The sequence below is a fragment of the Sesamum indicum genome, linkage group LG5, assembly GCF_000512975.1.
Source record: "Sesamum indicum cultivar Zhongzhi No. 13 linkage group LG5, S_indicum_v1.0, whole genome shotgun sequence".
In the NCBI taxonomy this organism is placed as follows: Eukaryota; Viridiplantae; Streptophyta; class Magnoliopsida; order Lamiales; family Pedaliaceae; genus Sesamum; species Sesamum indicum.
Genome location: NC_026149.1, coordinates 10,146,338 through 10,157,671, shown reverse-complemented (window position 1 = coordinate 10,157,671; position 11,334 = coordinate 10,146,338). Strand labels below are relative to the sequence as shown.

The 11,334-nt window shown below is 34.0% G+C and overlaps 1 protein-coding gene across 1 annotated transcript; it reads right to left on the bottom strand.

Annotated features, from left to right (window-relative positions):
• On the bottom strand, nt 8,461-9,192 carry LOC105162304 (60S ribosomal protein L39). Its single transcript, XM_011080311.2, has 3 exons — nt 9,062-9,192; nt 8,832-8,935; nt 8,461-8,737 (listed from the first exon to the last, which is right to left on the bottom strand). The coding sequence occupies exons 1-3, from the start codon at nt 9,062-9,064 to the stop codon at nt 8,689-8,691; spliced, it is 156 nt and encodes a 51-aa protein (XP_011078613.1). The 5' UTR covers nt 9,065-9,192; the 3' UTR covers nt 8,461-8,688.

Below are 11,334 nucleotides of genomic sequence, written 5' to 3'. Positions count from 1 at the left end.
TGGTCTAACACCAAGGTACTCGAGACGTCCAAAACCTATGAGTACTTCAGGCCGAAACTTATAAGGCAGCCATGGAAAGCAGCAATCTGGAAGGCATTTATTCCGCCGAAGTATTCATTCATCTTGTGGCTTGGACTACGAGGTAGACTCGCTACACGCGATCGACTTGCATTCCTACAGTAGGAAGAATCATGCTCGTTGTGCATCAACACCATGAATCGGCCAAGCACCTTTTCTTTTAGTATCCCTTCAATGACTGTGTGGTCTCATATCCGGCAATAGCTTGGCATCAGTCGACGTATGTCCACCCTCCTCAGTGCAGTCAAGTGGCTCAAGAAAGAGAAAACTAGCTCCTTTGTGCAGAATAAAGCGTGACTCCTCGCCTTAGCGCTTTAGCATGCACGGTTTACAGCTTTTGGATGCACCAAAATGAAATTATTTTGGAAAAATTGCATAATATCCCCCTGTGTTATGCTAAAATTGTATGAAACTTACCTGTGTTCAATAAATAGCCAAAAAAGACCCTATAAATTTTGAAACCCTGCAAAAAGACCCTCTCCATCCAAAACTGACGGAAGGTACTGTACACGCGGGGGAAATGAGAATGGGGGCCTTTTTTTACTATATTTCAACCTTTATGGTAGTGTTAAGGTCCAAAAATACCCTTCCCCTCCCACTACATATACACTTAACTTCCTTCCACAAACATACTACACAAAATTCAGTTTTTGGGCTGCTGCAAGCTTAGTTTTCTCGAGGTATTTTTTTTATTCTTTATTTAACATAATTTTTTTTTTAAAATATTTATTTCTGATATTTATTTATTTTTCTTTTTGTAGCATGTCTTTTGCTTCTCAAAAATCCACTTCGAAAGATGGAAAAATTGATTTACAATATAGAAATCCAGAGTGTTACTGCCAAAAAAATACCACAATTAGAGTTGTAGGTCCAAGCAAAGAAAGTGAAGGAAAATTATTTTGTAATTGTAGAACAAATGAATATAACTTTTTTGTTGGTTGGACCCTATTAGTATTTCTGAAAAATTTTCACAGTCAACATCAACACAATCTACTAAATTCGAAGAAGAAGCCCAGTCCAGATAGATGAAAATGGAGGACGATTTTGATGAAGTACTATCTATATGCATGGATTTGACATCTAATATCAAGAGACTTGAGCAAATGAATGATTGATGAAGGCATTTTTTTAAATTCTTGTTGTTTTGCTTGTTGCAATATTATTCAAGTAGTTATATGTGTAATTTAACGGATGTATTTTGGATGTTCGCAATTGAAGTTGATTCCATTTTGGATGTATTTTCCCTGTAAATATATACTTGAAGAACAAAGTAGTACCAAAAAAACCAAAAAATATGAACAATTAAATTCCTGTAGCATAACAAAACACTTAGCTAAATAATCATTCACTGTAGCACATCAAAACACTTAAACAATACCATGTTAGATTACTAGAACTTTGCCAGAACACTTAATACTTTACAGTACCACAACAAAACACACTTCATTGTACCACAACAAAATACACCTCATTGTACCACAACTTAGATAAAACCCATTTTACATTGCAAAGCTGCTGCCAAAATATTTAGTTAAATTCATACCAAAACACTTGCATGATATGCATACAATTCTACGGTCATTTCAATCTTTCTTTGTAGATGCATCTCGCCCCTTGGATGAGCTTGACCCAGTGCTTGGCCTATAGGAGGCTGAAAGGTTTTTCAGCTGATTAGTCAAAGTTGGTTTGCTGGATCGACAACACTCTCTTTGGAAATCGGTACCCGTACTTGAACCTTCAATATTTTGGTGATGTGGATATCGGGACTGGTTGTTTTCTCCTTCTTGGAGCATTAGACACCGGCACATTCTTATTGGATGGTAGTTGGCTAGTTGCAGGTCTTTGTTCAGTATCTAGGGACATCTAAACCAACAATATTTTGATTAATTTACAGGTGGATTATTATTATGAATGAAACCAAAGTCCAAATTCTAGAAATCTACTCACCTCAAATGGTGAACTAAATTGTGTAGACCTTGGTGGTACAAAAGTTGGCCTTCTTAACCTTTGAAAAACTCCATGCATCTGTAGGATATGATAATTGATTTATGAATGTTAAGTAAATGACGACTTTTCATTTGTTTTTCAAGATATGAAAATTGTAACAAATCCACCTCATTTGTCCTTGATTGTGATGCTGGCACCTCAGCTGCTTGTGGTATCTATAGGAAATGAATTTCCATCATATTTAGTGCATAATGAAAGTACTATTTACACGAATACATATCTCATGAAGGGGAAATAGTGGTTCAGTTTGTGACTGTGCAAGCTGCAGAAGATATATGTAAGTTTAAATCAATTCTAATTGTCAAAATTCATATTGAAGATTGTTGAAAGTACCTCTTCTGAAGGAAACAGTGGCTCGGACTTTGAAAATTGGTTATGACTATTAGGAGCAGGAATCTGCATAAGATATGTTTTAAGTTAAAATCATCATAATTTATGTGTAAAGTCATATTTAAAACATACCTCATTTAGGTTAATCCCTTCACTTGATTGTGATATTTCTGTTGCATGTGATGTTCCTGCTCCATCAGCTGGATCATGTGGATGCTGAAAAAACACAGAAAAACTGTTAGAAATTACTATGAAATTATGTATTATATTAGTATATAAAGTTAGAATACCTGTGTTTCTCTTGAGTTTGGATGAGGGGGGTTGGTGCAGTTTGTTTTATTGTGTCCTGTTCTGAGGCAGATACCACATATGTGTGTTAAGCCCTTTCTTGACACTCTTCCAGTTTCTCTAATATCATTTGCATCCCTTCTCCTGACCTTTTTTGGCCTACCCACCTTGGACTTCACTAATGGAGGAGCCACTTTACCAAATGTTGAAACCTCAAAATCATGCATACCAAGCACAGGATTTATCATGTGATTGTAGACTTTTAGATATGTTTCCTTCTTCAAATATGTGTCTACATAGTCCTCTACATTCAGTCTATGGTAGTTGATTGCTGCAATTGCATGACAACATGGATATCCCACCAATTGAAACATACCACAGCTGCAATGTCTATCATTCAAGTACACTATATGATTTTCCATAAAGTGCATGACTTCATACTTATCTTTACTAGCCCAAGTGGGGAAACAATGTCTGCTTTCAAGCCTTTGTCTTTCAAGTGGCTGTTATTTTTTTTGTCTCATTATGTTGGAATTTTAAGTCCCAACCCCTTCTAATGGCCCAATCCCTCAACACCTCCCTATACTTTTTCCCTAGTTGGAAACTCCATTCCAACTACTAAATCCTCATTCCCCAAGTCTGTCCTCTCATTCCACACTGGGTAACTATTGTCCCTCGTCATCAGAACCCCGAAGTGAAACTAACTCATCCTTTTCGATGCATCAGTAATCCAACCATCTGCCCCCATATTCCTCTCATCCTCCCGCCTCTGTTACTCTACTGCTCTTTTCATTTTTTTTTTGTTCTCTCACAAATGCTCTTATTGTTCTGAATATTTTTCTTACATGGCCAGGTGGTCTATTTTCAAATATATCATCATCTAGAGGACCCTCTAAATCTTCCAACATCCAAAAAGGACATTCAGATACTGTTGAATCCCCAGAACTGGAACCATTCCCATCCCCCTCTTCAACTCCCTGCCCCCCCTCACCCCCTTCAATTCCAACCTGTTCCCCCTCACCCTCTTCAACTCCAACATGTTCCCCCTCACCACCATTAACTCCCTGTTCCCTCTCAACCTCTTCACTTATGTAGTTTGTATATCATCAAACAAAGGGGAAGTATTATCGGGATGGTGTATAGATTCAGAATTGTGTAGAGAGGCAGTGTTATTTGTATATTCAGAAGAATCAAAGTCAAATTCAGGGGCATTTAAGGTTTAATCAAGAACTAGGGCATTAATTTTCAGCTTCTGGGTTTAAGAGCTCAAAGTTATCATGAAAAGGAAGTAAGGGTGCTTGTTCTTCTGTTAAAATGATATTACCCTGAGTACCAATAGCTAGTAGAGGGCCCTGTTTTTCTTCAAAATATATAGGAGTTACATTCAACCCCTTATAATCTCTCAACAATTCTCTAATACCCTCATCCTCATTCAACATCCTAAGTCCATTATCTAAAGTGTGTCCATGTAGGCAATAATAAACAACCACATTTAGCCCCTTACCCCCTGCTTTAGCATACATTTCTATTAAGTTCCCATAATATAATCTTTCCTTATCCACATTTGGAAACCATACTCTACTACCACCTACATATTTAATTATAGGCACCCATTCAATTACATCACCAAGCCATATATCAAAATCAGCATTATCAGCCAACACCATTCTGCAATTAAATATACAAATAAAAAATTCAGCAACCAACATATACAAGTGGGGACACAACCCCTTTGCAAACAACTGTTAATTAAATAAGAAAGTGGGGACACAACCCCTTTGCATAATTAAATGAACAAATATAAAATACAACTTTTCAAGCAATTGAGGGTTAGGGTGTGGGGACCAACAGTGGAAGAATCCACTGTTCAAAGCATTTCAAATTTACAATAAATATTCGGTCAAAAAGGTAGGAAAGTATACCTTTTTTGCACTGTTATGCCTCTAAACGTGTTATCTCAACAGTTCAATTTCGACCAAGAATTACTTTTGAGCATCCAAGGGTACTGGAGCATGCAAATAATACGGTCTTCATTAGATTCTCTTACAACCACTCCAAAAAAATTAGTTAGAAATTATACCAATTTGCATATACAACATGGGCACTCCAAATTACAACTTGTATGTTAATGAATTTCAAGAGCAACAAAAATTAGAAGCCATTGAACCCTCCAACTTTCCCCTATTTCAACAAGGAAATCCTGCGAATTGCAAATAGTAAACTGACCCTACACATACATTTACCCATGTAGAATTCTCTGATTATTTTTTACTGTTCCCAATAGAACTCTATGATTTTTTATTATAGTTCCCATTATCAACATAACTAACATCAGGTGTTCAAATTGTCCTGTTCCTTTGACTTTTTTTTGGAATCTTAACAATTAACAATATCCTTGTCTCCTCGGGCCAGGTTGACATATATATTAACAATCTTCAAAAGAAAGAAAATGGTAGCAACATCAGAATTGGTTGTCATGTAATATATCAGAATTTGTAGATTGTTAACTCACTAAACACCCCAACAAAAGGAAAAAGAAGAAATTTAATATAATATATATATATATATATATAGAGAGAGAGAGAGAGAGAGAGACAGAGACAGAGACAGAGAGAGTACACACACACATACAAAGAGAGAGAGAGAGAGAGAGGTGGAGGGAGGGAGGTTTGATCATCCAAAAAATGGCTCCAAAGGAATAAAGTGGTTATAGTCGCAACACGTACTAGAGGCAGACAAAAGTTCACCCTAAACCTGATGTAACTATTTATAACCAAAACTACCAAAAGATCTCCTAAACAAAATCTCTGAATATGTAAATACGAATTATTACATTCGCAAGCATGAAAAAAGTATTTCTGATACCTGCTTTAGTAAATATCAATTCCAAAATTATTCCACAAATCCGAATTCAAATATCCTAATTTTTACTTCATCTTCTGAATCAATAGCTTCACAAAGCTCGATCTTAAGGCTAAAACAACTAAACTTGTGCAAATAATGGAGAATTTTGAAAGATTTAACCAAAAATTGTAAGCCCTAACCTGTATGTCGTCGTCTTCCCCTCTTCTCCCAACTTCTTCGCGGCGTCTAAAGAAAGAAAATGAAGCATTCACCCTTTTCTTTTTTTTACTGCGATAATAAGTAATAAGGGCATAACAGGGACTTAAGCAAAAAATTAACTCCGTCAGATGGCAGAGATGGAATTGGGCAAGTCAGAAATATTTATAATTATAGGGGTTTTTTTTGCATATAAAAATAACACGGGGGTTTTTTGCCGAGTTTTCATAATACAGGGGGGTTTTATGCAATCTTTCCAATTATTTTTGGAGGAAAAGCAATGTCTTGAGGGTCTTGTTATTCCTATTAAGACTACAATGTATATGCTCTTTTTGACACTTTTCCAACACAGTTTTATTGCACTTTAATCCACGGCGTGGACTTTTTATACCCCCCTGAGTATGCCCGCAGTACCTTATAAATATTATAGATGAATGCAACTTACATTTCATCCAAAAAAAAATATATTTTCATTGTTCCAAGAGTAGATATTGAAATGGCCGAGGAGCACACCTTTTTCACATCTCTCTCAACCAACTTTCAAATCACGTGCCTCTTGAACTGTTGCATAGCTTATGACTTCTACATCATAACTCAAGAGTTTCAGAGCCATCCGATCATCCACGACTGAGGAAATGCCCACACAATATTCTGAAACCACAGTCTCGCCACTACATTGACATACTCTTAACATCATTGTCGTTTCCTACCCAATTGGAACCATATAACTCTGTAACATCTTAAAGGTGTTCCCACACATCAAGGATCTCGTCAAAGAAATAGTTTGTAAATCTCCAAGGATGAAGCACTCTGCTTCCCACATTTGTTTCCTGCTCGGGCGCACGATCGTCACCCTTATATCTTCGTGCCCAAATCTCCTTGGAATAACTTCATAAACGGTGGTTAGTATTTCCACACATTAAGGAAGTTCCCATACAAATAGTTTTGCGATCTCCAATTGGTAAGAGTCTCTGCTCGATGGCCGTTTGGCACTTGCATGCACATCCTCCACAAGTCACTGCCAACCGTTATTGCTAAGGTGCAATCAATGACACCTGGATAGGTTAAGACCCTATCCATTTACAGGTGGCGCAACAGCCAGCTTCTTGGTAGAAGACAGCTTGGAAAACATGGATTTCATTAGCTGGATTTCCCGTTGGAAATAGAAACAAAAGTGTTTGCTGATGCTCACACCTCTTTTCTATAGAACTGTTAGTATGTTCTTCAATTTTATTACATTTGGATGTAAATCGGGTTGTTTGCTGGGTTGCAATATCTTTGTGTTTCTTCCAAACTTGTGCTTGAACTTCGGGTGTGATCATGAAATCTGTTTTTGGTTAGACAAAATATGGGCATTTATCTTCTGTTTTTAATTTTTATTTTGGGAATACAAATTAAAAAAAAGGAAAAGGCCTAAAAAATGCTTAAAAAATTGCTAAGAAAAAAGAAAAATCCTGCAGTAACATTGCTTATTTGACAAGTAATTTTGTCTTTTAGGGGGACAAATATGTGCATCTACAATTAATCACTTGCCTCATATTTGCTAGTAAACACGAAATTATAATAATCAATCAAATTGTAAACAATAAACTAGTGAAAAGTAAACAAATTGGTACGAAATTCTATACTACTATGTCACAAAGATAATGCTGATTTAATCAAAATGGACATTATCCTGTATAAACAAGTTAACATAGCCTGATAAGCATGCTTTATAAGCTTGTATCAGGCGGTGGAGATAATAAACTCAATACATCTGTATGAGAATTTGGGTCTTATTTTTTGTTAAATTGACTTGGTGTATGTTTCAACAACATAGCTCATCAAGAATCACAAAGCTTCCCACCTGATTAAAACATACATCTCTCTCAGCATACACCAGATTGAAACATACAACTGATTAAAGCATACACCTGCAGCACCTGATCAATATGAATAACACTAAGAACAGCATTAACAAAATGATGTCATTCCCTGCTCAATCCACTTGTCATCTCTCCCAATCATCCACACATTTAAACAAAAAAAAAAAACACGATTCACAGACGTCACAACATATCGGAGATCTGAGTTTCAAGTGAAAGCATCAACAGAGAGAGAAATGCTGTTGGAACATAAAGAAGCCGGCAATTTACCTGGCAATTCCATCAAACACCCTCAAAGCCCAGCAATGTATAAACAAATAGTGATTATTGCTTCCCTTCACATTGAAATTGTCAAATAAAAGTAGAACTACCTTCCCCATTCTTCCTGAGGGAGATATGCCATTATACCAAGCAATGACCTAATATGAGCTCCCATACATATAACTTTAACAATTACATACCTATCTTATAAAAAAACGAAAATTCTTATCATTCGGACCTCATTATTGTAATCACCCAATGCTGCCTCCAAAATCGGGAGAAAATGAGTAAAAATAAAATATTACCAATAAATCCACATATAACAAGAAACACCCCAGAATAAAATTTCATTTTTCCAAGTTACAACTTAACAGCCATATCAAAACAGGCAGAAAATCATTAATAGTTTCAAAGTGTATCTTACTTATAAAAGTAGCAATCTTGATATCCACTAGCAATAACTGAAGAGCTGCAAGTAAAATAGAACCAAATGCCACGTAACAACTATCACCAACAACTTGCAACATAAATCCAAAAAAGTCACAGAAAACCATAACTCAAACACAAAGGATGAACATAACGAAACAGTCGTTGCCAGAGACAAATAGCCAACAAAGCCATCATTCTGAAAATCAAACTAATCCATAATATAAGAGCAATCTGTCAGAGAAGCAATACCCAAAATTCAATTCACATAGAGTTTACAATACATTCTACAGCAACAACCCAACATCTACTGTATGTAACTCTGTATTCCGTCTATCTTCTAAAGCATCAATATGTTAAACTCAAGTGCGCCTTAAAACCCTAGCTTCGTGCGGCGCCAATGCCTGCGCTTTGCGTTATACCTACAAGAACAAAAACATACCATATTGAACAAAAATGATCAAGTCCACATAAATAACCAAAAAAAAAAATAACCAAAAAACAAAAGCAGCATACCTGATGGTATTGTCGGTGCGCATACGGATCCAGTAAGGAATCGGTCGATTCTGCCTCTGCTTCTTCGCCAGCTTCTTCTTTATCCGCAATGTCTTATGCGACGGCTGTGAACAATGTCGTTCAATTAATATATACCAAAAGACGAAACAAAAAGTAAAATTCAAGAATTCACACAATCACGCAAATACTAACCCTAAAACACAATGAAAGTACGATGGAGAGAGAATTACCATTTTTGCAATAGAGAAGTTGCGGAGATCAAACCAATGTCCTCACTCCTCGCAGTATGTAGTGAATAAACCCTAGATGGAGAGGGATTTTGTTTGGGCAAATTAATATATGTGGACTTAATCCATCACTGGCCCAGTTTTGTATGGGCTTCTACCGAAAGCCTGCCTCATAAGATTCTCAATTGTAACTTCGGTTAATCCCATTTCGATTTTCTTTGAAAATATAAAATTATATTCTCAAAGAAATTTAAAATTACACTTAAATACTTTCTAAAAAATTTTTATTTATACCTAACTCCTTTTTATTAGAGTTTGAACGAAAAATACTGACATAAATAAAAAAAATCACATAAACTTTTAATTTTGTCCCTCATTTAATATTTTCATGTATATTTTTATACTTCAAAAAAATATGATTTTGAGTATAAAAATGTTATATATATATATATATAGTGAGGTTAACCGCATTATATTTTTCTTTAAGTACAAAATTATCACAAGAAAATATTAAATTGAGGATAAAATTAAAATTTATGGTTTTTTTTTCTAACTTCAATTAGTCCATATTCTAACCAAAAGGGGGTTAGTGTAAATAGTAAATTTTTAGATGGAGATAAATATAATTTTAAATTTTCAACGGGGATTTAAGTATGATTAACTCTTAAATTTTATATTTTACTGGTACATGTGATATATTTAAATGTTTCTCCACAATTAAAAAATATTTCAAAATTTTAATTGTTATTTTTGTAATTATAAGTTTTAAGTGCATGAATTAAAAAATGTTTAAAAAAAGATAAGGTAATAAGTAGTTCTTGAGAGGAGAAATATGTGTTAGATTCGAGAAGTGGGAGAAAACTAAAAGAACTGATGAGATAATATTAATAAAAGTGATAATTATAATTCCCTCTTTTTTGGTTTAGTGTAATTATATATAATTTTTTTATAGTTTGATAAATTATACTTAATACTCCTAAAATTTATTTTTATCCAACAAATAAGTTTTTCTGTTAGTCAAAATTCACTAAATTTGTTTATATTAACAAAAAAAAAACTGAATGAAAATTTATATTTACCCTCGATTGACTTTTTACTGACCTATTGCAAGTTAAACAATTTTTTTCTAACTAAACTACCTTTATAACGACGAAGATATATCTCCTCGTATGCATTAACGTGTGAAAACGTATGAGGAGAATTTGGTCATAAAAGGATTTGTTTGACTTGAAATAAATCAGTAAATAATTAAGTGTAAATATAGATTTTTTCTAATTTTTTTATTAATATTAATAAATTTAGTGAATTTTTTTTATTAATAGAGAGACTTATTTGTTAGACAAAAGCAAATCCAGGAATATTACATGTAATTTTTCAAATTACAGAAAATTTACGTATAATTAGACGAGATTTTAGGAAAAAAGAGTGTAATTTTCCCTAAATAAAATGACAGGCCAAAATGAGGTTCAATTCCTTTTAATATAATATTTATTTCAACAATATTTTCCATTTGAAGTAAACATTTGATATCAATAATTACCAACCACTAACTTTTGGCTATTGTTGCAAATAGAGTATATAAAAATGGGCTTAACCTAATTTATTCTCTTGATATTGTAAACGAGCGATTCACCTTCTTATAAAAAAAATAACAATTTATTTTTCTATATTTTTTAAAATGAAACAATTTATCCCGTGTCTAGGGAGGTAAAATGCTTAAGTTTAAAAAATAAAGATGATAAATTACTAATTTTTTTCTATAAAAATATAACTTGCATATTTACAATATCACTGAAAACACTGCCAAAGGGTAAATCTGGAAATTTTGAGAACCTGCCTTCTAGTGAAGCTGCAATTACATTCTGGATTTTCTATTATGATTCATAACTTATCTCATATTGCACTCAATATCAACCATAGTTCAAATTCGTTTATTGGTGATAATGTTAACAGATATCGTATCTACGATATGAGTTGATATTTTGAATCATGATACAAACTCAACTAATATTTGAAAAATCAACTTTGATTATTCTTCAAAACAAAAAAAAGAGAAAAAAAGAAAAGAGGCAAGCAACCTAGAACCCTTCATAAGATTTGCAGAAAATAGGGTGATTATCTATCACAAAATGACTATTTTGCCCCTCCACGCTATTTACATAAATTGTATTTTATCCATATAAAAAAAATTACGAATATATCTCACTGTCATCCAATTACGAATAAGAGTTTTATTATTATTGCACAAACAAGAATACCACCTGCCACCTATTTAT

What these genes read in the sequence shown, in the direction of transcription:
- LOC105162304 (XM_011080311.2), bottom strand. An exon ending in CGCACCGACAATACCATCAG is followed by an intron (nt 8,738 to 8,831) that starts GTATGCTGCTTT and finishes TTGTTCTTGTAG; the next exon opens with GTATAACGCAAAGCGCAGGC.